Source organism: Schistocerca piceifrons, chromosome 4, assembly GCF_021461385.2.
Source record: "Schistocerca piceifrons isolate TAMUIC-IGC-003096 chromosome 4, iqSchPice1.1, whole genome shotgun sequence".
In the NCBI taxonomy this organism is placed as follows: domain Eukaryota; kingdom Metazoa; phylum Arthropoda; class Insecta; order Orthoptera; family Acrididae; genus Schistocerca; species Schistocerca piceifrons.
In genome coordinates, this window is record NC_060141.1 from 222079509 (window position 1) to 222095543 (window position 16035).

Here is a 16035-nt window from a genome sequence, read left to right on the forward strand (position 1 = left end):
CTGGTGATGTAGGTGCTATTGACTGCACCCTTGTCTCCATGAAATCTCCTGCTTGTGAAAGTGTAGAGATAGTTAGGAATTGTCATGGATATTTTACATTAAATGTCAAGCAGCCTCAGATGCAAAGCTTAATTAGAGCATATTTAAATGCATACAATGCATGAAAATCTGTCTATGGAGAAATTTCAGTACCAACAGAAAATGAAGCTAACAGGAGTCACGATTAATGAGTACAGAATTTATTAACAATGTACTTGAATGAAAACAGTTACGCCTTTTTGTTTTTGACCATAGGGACCTTTTCAGTTTTCTTGTTTCCTTTTGCATTCTATAGTGTCTTTATATTGGCCCAATATGATTCCCAGCAACAAAATTTTTTATATGGGAAAAAGTTTACATGACGCCTTTTATTATAAATATTGTGTATCTATGATGTACACTTAATGTCTGCATTCAAACTGCGATAACTGTAATTTACAATACTAAAAGCCAAGATCTCTTGATATGAAATACTTTATTTCATTGCCAGTTTTGGCAGTAACTAGCTCTTATTCACAGATCTACAATGTATGGATAGATTAACATTAAGGTTGTAACCTGCATGAACCTATAACAAATCTACACAAGGACCCATATTATCTGAATAATAAAAATTATATATACCTTCCAGAAATACCATTACATGTCAGTCTCATTGACATACAGAGAAAGTGCACTGATTATAATCATACAGCTTCTCAATGGTTTGTCAAATTTATAAAACTTGCTAAATAAAATGTCCATAGCACCAATAAAGTTTTGATGAAATAACGTAATTGGATTCATAAAAGGAGTCTTTCCTTGTCATCCTGTATGGTAAGTCACCCTGACCTGTGGTTCTGGGTGACTTTCCCGTAATCTACCTCTTTTCTTAGATCTCTCCAGTCTTTTTCCTTCATGCCTCTTCCTTCCCCTTCAACTTTTCTGACTGAAGAAGGAGCCACTGTCTTTGAAAGCTTGCCTAGTTACAGCCTTCTATTATGTGTGTTCTGCCACAACTTGGTGAGTAGATTTTTTTATCTATCCAATTAAATTATTTTGTCATAGCACCAATAAGGAGTATAGGAGCAAAAACAGGTACATCAGTAAAGATCATGTATTGACAACAACCCAGGAAGACTGAGCTTGAGCTGGTACATTGTGAAGTCACTGTTAGGTGGCTTATAGCTCTAAAGCTCAGAATTTTTAAAAGTATTTTTCTTCCGTCTTCTGTATGTGCAATATGTGATGTGTATAGTCCTTTTCCATAAGTGTAAAAGTAAGTTTGCAATATATGCAAATGTGTTTGTACTTCTTTATTTACTCTTACATACCAAGAAACATATTTAATCAGAACAGCAACAAGTTAAGTTTTGGATATCAACTGTTTTCACAAGTGACACCAGTGTCATTAACAAGCTCTAGACATCTCTCATTACAATCATAAACTGCTGACTACCGTGTCAAAATGTCAGGTATTTCACAGCAATGCACATGTAACTAAACATAACATTTATTTCCAGATTGTTTCAGGAACAATATACTACTTGGAACTAGAAATTGGGGAGAGCAACTGTACCAAAGGAAATGATGTTGCCACCACAGAATGTATAGTCCAGCAGAACTCGGTAAGCTCTCTCTAAACAGATGTTATTCATTTACATGCGACTATTTTGAAGTAGTCAGTGACAGGGCTAATCTCTTTGCATGAGTATTCTAGAACAGAAGTCACTGACATGAGTGTACAAGAGAGTGATATGGACACTATGCAGCTATATTTAGTTGAGTACAAACACTGATACTGAATTCAGAATATAGTAGCGCACAGTGGACAAGTCCACTGTCACACTGTTAACGTAGGAATCACAATATTATCACATGAGTGTAGGAGCAAGTCTGGACTGTGGCGGACTGAAATGTTGCTTTGCAGTGAGTGGCCATAAAATACACTGTTCGAAGACACTCTTTGCATGAGTATTCTAGAACAGAAGTCACTGTCATGAGTGTGCATGAGAGTGATATGGACACTATACAGCTATATTTAGTTGAGTAAAAACACTGATACTGAATTCAGAATATAGTAGCGCACACTTGACAAGCCCGCTGTCACACTGTTAACGTGGGAATCACAATATTATCACATGAGTGAGTGTAGGAACAAGTCTGGACTGTGGCGGACTGAAATGTTGCTTTGCAGTGAGTGGCCATAAAATACACTGTTTGAAGACACTAGTGCAGTTTGAACAGGGAGATGATAGCAGATTTTGGGTTACGAGGAATAATGGTCCAATACTAACAAGAAAAGGTAGATCATGGCTAGGGCTTCCAAATTCATAGCTACCAACCACTAATCTCCTGTTTATAAATTTAATATAGTTATCTGGAAACCAAACTCCCCATGTTGCGACAGCAGCATATTGTCCAGATGAAACAGTTCTCCACATTGCCTCATGGGAAGGTACAGTTATTTTGCAGTTATTTTTACCCCTGGGTTGGTATAAACTACAATTTGTTGCTGGCGATGAGCTGGTGTTGACTCTGGGCAGCCCTTTGAGCCAGCTGTGTAATAATACTATTAACATTATCGGATTCTAAAGTCAACATATAGTAAAAGTCAGTCCTACACAAACAAGATCTTCCTGCCTCCAACTAATGATGCGCCACCGAAAGTAGTAATAATCCTTTTAGGTCTCTGGCTGCACTAAGTGGAGAATAGTCTGTGCTTTATGCCAGTCAAAATGCCTCTGCTATTCTGACTCAAAATGAGTCCAGGTTTCATATATAAATTGTGGTTAAAATATGGTACTGTATAACTGTCAGTACTTTGCATAAAGGCAAAAATGTATGCTGCCACAGGACATTGTTATTGCTTTTATGCATTTCTCCATGTTATGAAGCAGATCTTGTGTTATGGTTTAAGGTGATAGAAATGGACAGCAGTTCACAAGACAGTCTTTCCACTGAGAAATAGTTCATCGCTAACTTTAAAGTGGTGTATGAAAGTGGGGATTTGTTTTTGAGAGGAAGTGAGAGCTCCTAACGACATCATGAACTGTTGATCCTCTGCAGGTATTCCTGCATTTTGCAACAGTCTTCTTATATTGCAACCCCACTGTAGAGAAAAGCATTGTCCACAGATATTCTTATGAAGCTTTCAGTGCTTCAGTCAAGAACGATATCATTTTTTTGCAGTGGTGTGGAATTCATCCCTGTTTTCCTTTTTTGATGTTTTGACTCAGACAGTATTATTCTTTCGGCAATATTTTTGCTATAAAGAATGGAAAATTCATCATTTCTGCTATAACAGCAACTGTGCTGAGTAGAGTATGCAAACTGACTGAAATCCATGAAATTCAGGGTAGTCAAACTTCGTTTATGTTGTATGATTCGAATGCAATCAAATTTTATTGAAATTATGTGATAAAATACTGGACTTGGTAGAAAACACTAATTGTTGTCCTCTGAGACTTTCTTGGCTGTAGGACTTAATCTCTGTATTGTAGCTGTATAATTTCAAATAAATTTCTAGAGCTTTCAACAACTGTCTCAGCCACTGTCTTCAGTAATGAAACTACTGTCTGCTGGGTGTGGAATGGTGTTACTCAAGGTGGGACAGTTTGGAGCAATTCAGAAGATGACTTAAGTAAGACACCTGTGGGGAGGCAAGTTGTGCAGCATCTGACAGTTCCAGTCTGCTGTGCAACTAAGTGGTGTCGGGTAGCATGAGGAGGCTCCACATTTGGAACTGCAGATCCTGCCTCCCTACAAACAGTGTGCATCCACCTTTGATTTTGCTCAGTGTTCAGAACCTGTCCCATATTCTAACTCTGTACCCCTGATCTTGGTCAAAATTATTACAATTTAATGTAATCAACTGAAGCAGTTAATTACTGGTTCAAGTAATAACATATAATTTGTTACAGAATAAATGCAGCGAGCACTCACACATTTGTTAATAAGGAGCTGTAAAGTTTTTGTGATACATGCAAGTCTGATTTGAAGTAACTTTCTAATTACAGGTATACTGATAATAACAGCAATTTTTCATTTCCTGTACTTGATGTTTTAGAACAACCAGATCTGCAGTGTGCAAGTCTTGGAAGTGCAATGGGAAAATATACTTGAGGCTTCAAACATAAATTGTGTCCCAAAGTCAGAAAGCCAGAAGAAGAAATCATAGGTGAGTTTTGGACTTCTTTGCAAAATATTTACTTCCAGTCCAGATATTAAATGGTTTGAAAGAAGGAGCATTTTTTCTCCTTTCATCTGTTGCACAGGAAAGTAAAAACTAACAGTAATTGTATTATGTCATGAGTCCTGCTTCATAGATAGGTATAAAATTTTATCCACCATTCTGGACTTTTCACATACAAATACTATTGGCTTCTTGGCCAAGCATGAAATTAGTGAACTCGGTCAGGCAAATGGTAGTGAACTCTCAGAGGGTAGTAGCTATGGGGTGCTTGATGATAGACTCAGATCACTGCTGTGAAATTCAATTAATTCTTCCTGACAGTAGCTGAAACAAGGAGGGAAAAACGGGCCATTGAAACCAAAATATTTAGGTCACTGTAAACAATTAACTCCTCTAATTATGTCACTATTTCAACTAAAGCACTAAATTCTTGTGCTGACTTGGTAGCCACACCCTCCCTCCCTCTCTTCCTTGTGTAACCTCTCTAGTCAGTTGATGATTCAAGGTTAATTTAATAAAAAGTTGGAATATGTTACGGAAAAACCCATTTAGAAAAGTATATAAGCAAATGCACTGTAATTAGAGGCCTCTTGCACTCCTGTTCTCAAAAAATATTATACAATTTATCAGAATGTTATGACCCTATAATAGGTTGAGAGTGCGAATTTCATTTACACTAATGTTCATATTAAACATTTTTTCACTTTGTCAGTAATAGTATTGTTCAATGTTTAGTATTAACTGCTAGATACAAATTGCAGCCGTATACTGTTCAAGGAAGAATAATAACTTTTTGTTGTCTCAATTAGTTGTTGGTATGAGTATACTGTAAGTAAGTAGCCCACATTAGCTACTGCAGCCAATGTGCAGTTTCACCTGTTCCACACCCCTGAAGGCTCTCCTTCAAGGAGGAATAATATAGACTGAATGTAAAAGTAAGACAACATTAATAAAGCATTTACAGTGGTGTGTCTTAATACCCTGTCAGATTTATGGTCTTGAACCAAACATGCAGCAGGCAATTTATTAGCATTTTATTACAAACCTTACTAGTGCTGTCATGATTTCTCTATGAACACAAGAAATGCATTCACAGTACAGCAAGTTAGGTCTTACAGAGACAGGCTTACCATATTTCTTTGGGTCCAACTCAGGGCATATTACCATGCTTTTTTCGGTCCAATGCAGAACAGTTTTGAAATTACTTTAAAGTCCTAACAGTTTATTGAAACATTAACTTTGTATTGAGTTGTATTTTTCACTAGACATGACTTTTTTTAAATGGTTTGTTTGTTTTAATTACACCACAACATTCAGAACAAAAAAGTTTTGAATTAGTTTTATAATTTAGCAGATGTTTGACAGTAGATACTGAAAGTTTACTCCTTTCTGCAGACCAAAGTTCGCCATAATTGAAAAAAAAAAAACTCCCTCAACTGGGGCAGATGTCACTGGCAAAGATATCAACAAACTCAAATCATTTTAGAAACATTGCAGCATGAAATATCAGTCTTTTGAAATACGTTAAAAATTGCTGTCAACTTCTTTTCAATAGTATTTGAGACTTTTTCAAAACTGAATTATGTGTTTCAACAGTGTTCCTTCCTCATACAGCACATCAATGTATATGGAAAATCTTTAGCATCACACTCACAATCCAGTTCCTCTTCAAACAAATTATAATGTTTTATGAAGCAGTGCTATTAGTAGTACTTCTATATTTAGCTGTTTTCATTTGGTCTTATTATCGCCATTTGTTTTATTTGCAACCAAAAATTCTCCAATTAATAGTGTGCAGTAAACACACTCATTGTTATTGTTATTACACAGTTTCAAAAATTTGTATTCTTGTTGGACATACATTAACATTAAACACATTCTTTCTTTTACCTATTGCTAAATGATGATACAAAAAATGAATGGAGATAAAATGATCAAAAATGTGTAGCTGCATTGCTTCACACCTGAAAACAACATAAAAATGTGGGCCGCCCTTGTTTTGTTTAGCTGATAAGGTACAAATCACTGCTGCAGGTTGTCTTGGTTCTGTGCAGTGGGTCTGATGTCAAGCCAAACTGATATAATGATGTGCCCTGGTTAGTTACAGTCACTAAAACAACTCATTTGTGGCTTCACTGCCACCAGTTTAGCAGTAGAATTGCTTAAATTTACCCATCTGCTTTTGTTTCTCATAGCAGATATTCTAGATTCCTGTGACTACCAAGCTCGCTGAATCTGTCATCCCATATCAACTTAGGAGCAAGCACCAGTGTTTTCCTTTAGTTTAAAATTTCTTGTTAATTTGTTTGGTAAATAACTGAGTATCTGATTTACAATGTGATAGTGGATTCTTGTGTAGCTTCTAAGTAGAAAAAATTTTTTGTTTAAGGGTTATAAACAAAATGACTGTAATTTTTTCCACTGAGAATCATTTATTACTAGATGGTAGTCTTTGTGTTGTGTCAACATCAAGTAACTACTGACGAGTGTCCATGAAGACACTTACAAGCTTGGAACCCAAAAACATAAACAACTAGGATTACAGAATTGTCCAATTAGTTACTTTTCACACAGTAAACATCTGCACTCAACAACTTCTTGTTTAATAATTTCTTGTTTACTAGTTACAGTCTCATGCAAATACACAAATATTTTTGGTAATCAATTACACTCCTTGTGGGAATTAAGGAATGAAATGTGCTGCTTGAAAATCCTACTAATCAATGTACCTTATGGACTTTACGAAAAAATCTGGCAATGTATCCCAACAACACAGATCTTCTCTTACCTTCCATTTTTAACAATGCCAAGTCATGCTTGAAGTTAAGAATTGTGTCCTCAGGCTTTCCATAGCAGTCTCAGTGTGACAGCATAAACTTTGCTCAAAGAGTCTATGGAGGGGGGGAGGGGGGGGGGTTCATTAGAGTTGGTATTTTCCAAATTCCTTATTTTTTAATGGAATATTCCAAACTTAGAATTTGGCTAATTTACATACATAATTCTTCATAACATAAGTGATGGGAAGATTTATGAAGAAAAAATGTAAGATTTAATGAACCAACAATGGCAAGGTCATTAGAGATGGAGCGCAAGCTCGAATTGTGGAAGGAAACTGGACATGTATTTTACAAAGAAATCGTCTTAATATTTGCCTAAAAGAAATTTGGGAAATCAACAAAAAACTTAAAGTTGTATGATACTGTGAGTTGAACTTCCATCCTTCTGAATGTGAAGATAATGTAGTAACCACTGGATCACATTGCTCAGTACTGGTACCGCAATTTGTTATTTGGACTATGCTCCTATGGGTTACTGCATGAAGACATTCACCTGTCACCATCTTGAATTAAGAAAAACTGTAAGAAAATAGTAAAGAGTGCTTACTGTGTTTCCTTTCATTGTCACCTGAAATACATGGTGCATTATTTGTTGTGTCACTGTCAGATTACGAAAGCCAGTGATTGAATCAGCAATTGCAACATCTCGCATGATGATGACGGCCAGCTGGTCAGCCAAAATATTGTGGCCACTTGACTTGTTCCAACTGCAAACTCTACAAGAGTATATAAAAAAACTAAACTCCTCCCAAACAGGCCATGAAGGCCTAATGATACCGACCAGCCGCTGTGTCATCCTCAGCCCACAGGCATCACTGGATGCAGATATGGAGGGGCATGTGGTCAGCACACCGCTCTCCTGGTTGTATGTCAGTTTCTGAGACTGGAGCCGCTACCTCTCAATCAAAGCTCCTCAGTTTACCTCACAAGGGCTTATTGCACCCCGCTTGCCAACAGCACTCGGCAGACCGGATGGTCACCCATCCAAGGGCTACCCCAGCCTGACAGTGCTTAACTTCGGTGATCTGACTGGAACCGGTGTTACCGCTACAGCAAGGCTGTTGGCCACAGCGCTTCTGCAAACAATCTAAGGGGGCTGCTCAGATTATCACCTAGGTCATTTATGTAAATCAGGAGCAGCAGAGGGCCTATGACACTACCTTGCGGAACACTAGATAGCACTTCTGTTCTACTTGATGATTTACTGTCTATCACTACGAATTGTGACCTCTCTGAGAGGAAATCATGAATCCAGTCACACAACTGAGACAATACTCCATATGCATGCAATTTGATTAATAATCGCTTGTGAGAAATGGTATCAATGACTTCTGGAAATCTAGGAATATGCAATTGATCTGAGATTCCTTGTCAACAGCACTCATTACTTCATGGGAATAAAGAGCTAGCTGTGTTGCACAAGAATGATATTTTCTGAATCCGTGTTGGTTATGTATCAATAAGTCATAGAATAGGTGATTCATAATGTTTGAGTACAGTATTGCTCCAAAATCGTACTGCAAATTGAGGTCAGTGATATGGGTCTGTAATTCAGTGGGTTACTACTATTTCCTCTGTTGAATATTGGCATGACCTGTGCTACTTTCCAGTCTTTAGGAACAGACCTTTTGTCAAGTGAGTGGTTGTATATGATTGTTAAGAAAGACGCTATTGTGTCTGCATACTCTGAAAGGAACCTGATTGGTATTACATCTGGACCGGAAGACTTGCCTTTCTTAAGTGATTTGAGTTGTTTCGCAACACCTAAGTTATCTATTTTTATGTCACACACGCTAACTGCTGTTCTGGTTTTGAATTCTGGAATATTTACTTCATCTTCTTTCGTGAAGGAATTACAGAAAACTGTATTATTAACTCCGCTTTAGTGGTACCATTATCGGTAACATTTTTAAAAGTTCATAGGCTGCAGTTGTGGTAAAAGGTAAAAACTATTCTGAAAGAGTGATAGCTTCAGGTGTCCAGTCATCACTGTGTATCAGACCTGTGAGAGAAAAATGTTCCCTTTGTAAACCTATTGTGTGTTTTTCATGTAAGACCTCCACACAGCGTGTACCAGTGTCATTGTCTACCCTTCCTATTCCTTTTGCTGGTAGTACTTGGTGAGAGAGACTGTCAATACTTTTTATTATTTATGTTTTTATTTACTCATCAAGTTCCATTGGACCAAATTGAGGAGCAAATCTCCAAGGTCATGGAACATGTCGGTACATGAAATTACAACATAAAAGTATGTTGTTGTTGTTGTGGTCTTCAGTCCTGAGACTGGTTTGATGCAGCTCTCCATGCTACTCTATCCTGTGCAAGCTTTTTCATCTCCCAGTACCTACTGCAACCTACATCCTTCTGAATCTGCTTAGTGTATTCATCTCTTGGTCTCCCCCTACGATTTTTACCCTTCATGCTGCCCTCCAATACTAAATTGGTGATCCCTTGATGCCTCAGAACATGTCCTACCAACCGGTCCCTTCTTCTGGTCAAGTTGTGCCACAAACTTCTCTTCTCCCCAATCCTATTCAATACTTCCTCATTAGTTATGTGATCTACCCATCTAATCTTCAGCATTCTTCTGTAGCACCACATTTCAAAAGCTTCTATTCTCTTCTTGTCCAAACTATTTATCGTCCATGTTTCACTTCCATACATGGCTACACTCCATACGAATACTTTCAGAAATGACTTCCTGACACTTAAATCAATACTGGATGTTAACAAATTTCTCTTCTTCAGAAACGCTTTCCTTGCCATTGCCAGCCTACATTTTATATCCTCTCTACTTCGACCATCATCAGTTATTTTGCTCCCCAAATAGCAAAACTCCTTTACTACTTTAAGTGCCTCATTTCCTAATCTAATTCCCTCAGCATCACCCGACTTAATTAGACTACATTCCATTATCCTTGTTTTGCTTTTGTTGATGTTCATCTTATATCCTCCTTTCAAGACACTGTCCATTCCATTCAACTGCTCTTCCAAGTCCTTTGCTGTCTCTGACAGAATTACAATGTCATCGGCGAACCTCAAAGTTTTTATTTCTTCTCCATGAATTTTAATACCTACTCCGAATTTTTCTTTTGTTTCCTTTACTGCTTGCTCAATATACAGATTGAACAACATCGGGGAGAGGCTACAACCCTGTCTTACTCCCTTCCCAACCACTGCTTCCCTTTCATGTCCCACGACTCTTATAACTGCCATCTGGTTTCTGTACAAATTGTAAATAGCTTTTCGCTCCCTGTATTTTACCCCTGCCACCTTTAGAATTTGAAAGAGAGTATTCCAGTCAACATTGTCAAAAGCTTTCTCTACGTCTACAAATGCTAGAAACGTAGGTTTGCCTTTCCTTAATCTTTCTTCTAAGATAAGTCGTAAGGTCAGTATTGCCTCACGTGTTCCAGTGTTTCTACGGAATCCAAACTGATCTTCCCCGAGGTTGGCTTCTACTAGTTTTTCCATTCGTCTGTAAAGAATTCGTGTTAGTATTTTGCAGCTGTGACTTATTAAGCTGATAGTTCGGTAATTTTCACATCTGTCAACACCTGCTTTCTTTGGGATTGGAATTATTATATTCTTCTTGAAGTCTGAGGGTATTTCGCCTGTTTCATACATCTTGCTCACCAGATGGTAGAGTTTTGTCAGGACTGGCTCTCCCACGGCCGTCGGTAGTTCCAATGGAATATTGTCTACTCCGGGGGCCTTGTTTCGACTCAGGTCTTTCAGTGCTCTGTCAAACTCTTCACGCAGTATCATATCTCCCATTTCATCTTCATCTACATCCTCTTCCATTTCCATAATATTGTCCTCAAGTACATCGCCCTTGTATAGACCCTCTATATACTCCTTCCACCTTTCTGCTTTCCCTTCTTTGCTTAGAACTGGGTTTCCATCTGAGCTCTTGATATTCATACAAGTCGTTCTCTTACCTCCAGAGGTCTCTTTAATTTTCCTGTAGGCGGTATCTATCTTACCCCTAGTGAGATAGGCCTCTACATCCTTACATTTGTCCTCTAGCCATCCCTGCTTAGCCATTTTGCACTTCCTGACGATCTCATTTTTGAGACGTTTGTATTCCTTTTTGCCTGTTTCACTTACTGCATTTTTATATTTTCTCCTTTCATCAATTAAATTCAATATTTCTTCTGTTACCCAAGGATTTCTACTAGCCCTCGTCTGTTTACCTACTTGATCCTCTGCTGCCTTCACTACTTCATCCCTCAAAGCTACCCATTCTTCTTCTACTGTATTTATTTCCCCCATTCCTGTCAATTGCTCCCTTATGCTCTCCCTGAATCTCTGTACAACCTCTGGTTCTTTTAGTTTATCCAGGTCCCATCTCCTTAAATTCCCACCTTTTTGCAGTTTCTTCAGTTTTAATCTACAGGTCATAACCAATAGATTGTGGTCAGAGTCCACATCTGCCCCTGGAAATGTCTTACAATTTAAAACCTGGTTCCTAAATCTCTGTCTTACCATTATATAATCTATCTGATACCTTTTAGTATCTCCAGGGTTCTTCCATGTATACAACCTTCTTTCATGATTCTTAAACCAAGTGTTAGTTATGATTATGTTGTGCTCTGTGCAAAATTCGACCAGGCGGCTTCCTCTTTCATTTCTGTCCCCCAATCCATATTCACCTACTATGTTTCCTTCTCTCCCTTTTCCTACACTCGAATTCCAGTCACCCATGACTATTAAATTTTCGTCTCCCTTCACAATCTGAATAATTTCTTTTATTTCATCATACATTTCTTCAATTTCTTCATCATCTGCAGAGCTAGTTGGCATATAAACTTGTACTACTGTAGTAGGCGTGGGCTTCGTATCTATCTTGGCCACAATAATGCATTCACTATGCTGTTTGTAGTAGCTTACCCGCATTCCTATTTTCCTATTCATTATTAAACCTACTCCTGCATTACCCCTATTTGATTTTGTGTTTATAACCCTGTAGTCACCTGACCAGAAGTCTTGTTCCTCCTGCCACCGAACTTCACTAATTCCCACTATATCTAACTTCAACCTATCCATTTCCCTTTTTAAATTTTCTAACCTACCTGCCCGATTAAGGGATCTGACATTCCACGCTCCGATCCGTAGAACGCCGGTTTTCTTTCTCCTGATAACGACATCCTCTTGAGTAGTCCCCGCCCGGAGATCCGAATGGGGGACTTTTTACCTCCGGAATATTTTACCCAAGAGGACGCCATCATCATGTAATCATACAGTAAAGCTGCATGCCCTCGGGAAAAATTACGGCTGTAGTTTCCCCTTGCTTTCAGCCGTTCGCAGTACCAGCACAGCAAGGCCGTTTTGGTTATTGTTACAAGGCCAGATCAGTCAATCATCCAGACTGTTGCCCTTGCAACTACTGAAAAGGCTGCTGCCCCTCTGCAGGAACCACATGTTTGTCTGGCCTCTCAACAGATACCCCTCCGTTGTGGTTGCACCTACGGTACGGCTATCTGTATCGCTGAGGCACGCAAGCCTCCCCATCAACGGCAAGGTCCATGGTTCATGGGGGGGACATAAAAGTAATAACAGAAAAATAAAATGTTTATGAACCCCAAAACAGTCAAGCCATAAGTTTAAGTAAATGCAATCAACAATACAACAAGAATCAGCATAATTTTTCAAGGAACGCCTTGACAGAATAGAAGGAGTGACCCATTAGGTAACTCTTCAGTTTTAATTTGGAAGCACGTGGATTACTACTAAGATTTTTGAATTCTATGGATGCAGCAGTATACTGCACAACTTTCTGGACAAGAGCACTTATTGCCTGAACCACCCATTTCTGAGTCATAAATATCCTTTTAGAATGGGAAGAGTTACCCCAAAATATAATACCATATGATATAAGCGAATGAAAATAAGCAAAGTAGACTAATTTTCATGTCGAACCATCACCCACTTGAGATACCGTTTGAATAGTAAAAATGGCAGCATTAAGTCTGAACAAGATCCTGAATGTGGGCTTTACACAACAGCTTACTACCTATCTGAACACCTAGAAATTTGACTGTTCAGTTTCAGTAATCATATGCCCATTCTGTTAAATTAAAACATCAGGTTTTGTTGAAATGTATGTTAGAAACTGTAAAAACTGAGTCTCACTGTGATTTAGTGTTAGTTTATTTTCTACAAACCATGAACTTATGTCACGAACTGCACTCTTCTCTATGCAAAATTTCTCTAATGTTGGGGTATGGCCATTACCTGATATATGTAAATATATATAGTATGTTTCTTGACTCATTTTGGAATGTGGGGGCCACTCAGAATTTTGTACTGCTCTCCACAATGCATAATGCCTTTCTTGAAATGTCCCTAATTACAATTATTAAAGCTTTCGGTAAGATTCTTACACTGATGAAACGAACCTTTGATGAATTGTACAGCTCTTCTTTGAATTTATTCTGGATTGTTAATCCGACTTGATAAGTTACAGGTGAATGAACAGTACCCAAGAATTTGTTGTGAGCAACATCTTACTTATTGAATTACTCTTCTGTAGAATCCTTCCAGTAGATCAACCTGGCATCTGTCTCTGCAATGGCACTAGAGTTATATGTCCAGGGAGGGCGACAGCAAGAGTATGGGTGGAGTATAGAAGAGCGCTATCTGGTGGAGTGTGCAGGGACTTCTGTAGAAGGTGGCAGGACAAGGTTGCCAGGAATACTGTTGGAAGGCTGTAGAGCAGGGGGAAATGGCAACAGAAAAGGAGAGGAGCAGAGAGGAGAAAAGACTGGCGGGTGCATTGGCAGAGAGTGAGGGTGAGAGAATGTGAATTGTGAGGAGTGGGCAGAAGCTGTGGATGGTGGGTGTGGGGACAGTAGGTTGTCATAGGGTGAGGCCGAGTGAATGGCGAATGTATTGTAAGAATAACTCCCATTTGCACAGTTCAAAGAAGCTGCTGTTGGAGAGGAGAACGGGTCCACTTTGCCTGTAGTCACAGTTTGGTGGTGGCCATTCATCTTCATAGACAGCTGACTGTCATATCAATATAAAAAGTTGTGCAATGACTGCAGCAGAGCTGTATATGACATGGCTGCTGACTACCAACCATCTGTCTACCAGGCTGAATGGGTACTGCCAAACTGTGGCTAGGAGCAAAGGAGCAAAGTAGATGACCCTGTGGGACAACATTCTTGATTTTAATGGGTACTTCACGACCCAGTCCAATTGGATCCTCCCCTCCACCACTGGCTTTTCTGAACTGCACAGATGGGAGTTATCCTTGCAACACATTCTCTGCTCCTGAAAATATCCCAGCCTCAACTTACGACAACCTACTGTCCCCACACCCTCTACCTAACTGCTTTTGCCCCCTCTCTTCTATGACCTTTTCCCAATTCACGTTCTCTCACTCTCATTGTGCTTGTTCTCTGCTTAGGCACCTACCAGTCTTTTTCCTTCTCTGCTCCTCTCCTTTCCTGCTACCTGTCCCCCCCCCCCCCCCCCCATCCCATCACCCACAGCCTCCTGACGTTGCTCCTGGCATCCTTGTTCTGCCACCTCCTACAGTAGGCTCCACTCTCCACCAGGCAGTGCCCCTCTCTTCCCTCCACTTTACTCTTCTATCTCATTCTGAGTGCTGCTTTTGTTCAACACAACAGTTGCTGTCCAGATAGAGTGGCCAGAGATTGTGGTCAAGTGTGCATGTGGTGTACCTTCTTGTGTGAATGTGTGTGCTTTTCTTTCATTTCTGAAGAAGGCTTTGGCCCAAACCCACATCCTTTCGTCTTTCCCTCTCCTTCCCTCTTTCCTGATGAAGCAACCGTTGGTTGCCAAAGCTTGAATTTTGTGTGTGTTTGTGTTTGTTTGTGTGTCTATCGAGCTGCCTGCACTTTTGTTTGGTAAGTCACATCATCTTTGTTTTTAGATATATTTTTCCCACGTGGAATAATGACCTGCTGACTTGTCCAGTCATATATCTGGTCAGATTTTTTTATTCAAATGTGTTCAGTTTTATCATACATTTCCTGTAGCTCCATAAGGGCCATGCATTGCTCTGAATGAAAAGTAGCTCTTCCAGATATTTATGGACTTACACTTTGAGACACAATTCAGACCACTGTGCAGACATTGTAATAAACAGTTTCCTTAAAAAAAGGTCCTTAATGTGAAGCATAGGTTGACTGCAAGTATTTTAATTATTCTGCTGTCAACCAAATGGATTAATCAAATTGCACAGTTTTCCTAAGAACTGGTAATGCATTGATTTACCATAGAAGAGAATGGTCCACCACATTGTGCGCGGTAGTTATGCCTGACAAAGCTAAAATTGTTGTAAGTTAAGGAAAAAAATACAGAAGTATAAAGCAATTGCCTCCTGTTTGTACCCAAATGAAACGAAAAATTTATTTGTGATTGATGGATAATTTTATTACACATTCTTCTTCGCTTTTTCCTAGCGTTTAAGAAGCCCAAAGCAATTTTGTCTTTGCAAAATTGTGCAAAACTTTTTTTTTATTTTCCAGGGATGGTACTGAAGTCAACCTAATATCCTTCATAACTCTAAAAACATTGGCTTTGATAACTTCCTGAATGGACATCTTTTGACAACTTGAATGATGTGGCTAATCTGCACTTAAATCTGAAGTTTTTCCATATTATATAAAACAGTTTCCAACACATTCATGTAAAGGATAGAAAAAGAAAGAATAAAGGAACTTTTAGATTGAAATGTGTGTTTATATATATTTTAATGAAATGAAAAATCCTTGTTGCTTCCATTCAGTATTTTGTATGTAATTTTAGTTTGCAAAATAAAGATTGAAAACTCTTCCACCAACAAATCTGTGAGCAAGCATTGATACTGCATATTCTTTGAAAACTGTCTTCTTGCTTCAAAATATGCAGTGTGCACTGTCATATTTTGTACATAAATGTAGCTGGAGATATAAACTTGCCCTGTTCTGCATTAGAAATCATTTGCAAGAGTATGAGAACAGGATGATAGTG

The 16035-nt window shown here is 38.7% G+C and overlaps 1 protein-coding gene and 1 pseudogene across 1 annotated transcript in view; one reads left to right on the forward strand and one right to left on the reverse strand.

The window, feature by feature from the left end:
* LOC124796442 (cystatin-SA-like) overlaps positions 1–15688 on the forward strand; it is a 39784-nt gene extending 24096 nt beyond the window's left edge. Inside the window, exons 3-5 of the mRNA XM_047260642.1 lie at positions 1542–1646; positions 4088–4198; positions 15552–15688. Of these exons, the coding sequence (XP_047116598.1) occupies positions 1542–1646; positions 4088–4198 (216 nt within the window). The 3' untranslated portion in view covers positions 15552–15688. The remainder of the gene's footprint in view (positions 1–1541; positions 1647–4087; positions 4199–15551) is intronic.
* Positions 7999–8116, reverse strand: LOC124797078 (annotated as a pseudogene).
* Positions 15689–16035: the final 347 nt, after the last annotated feature.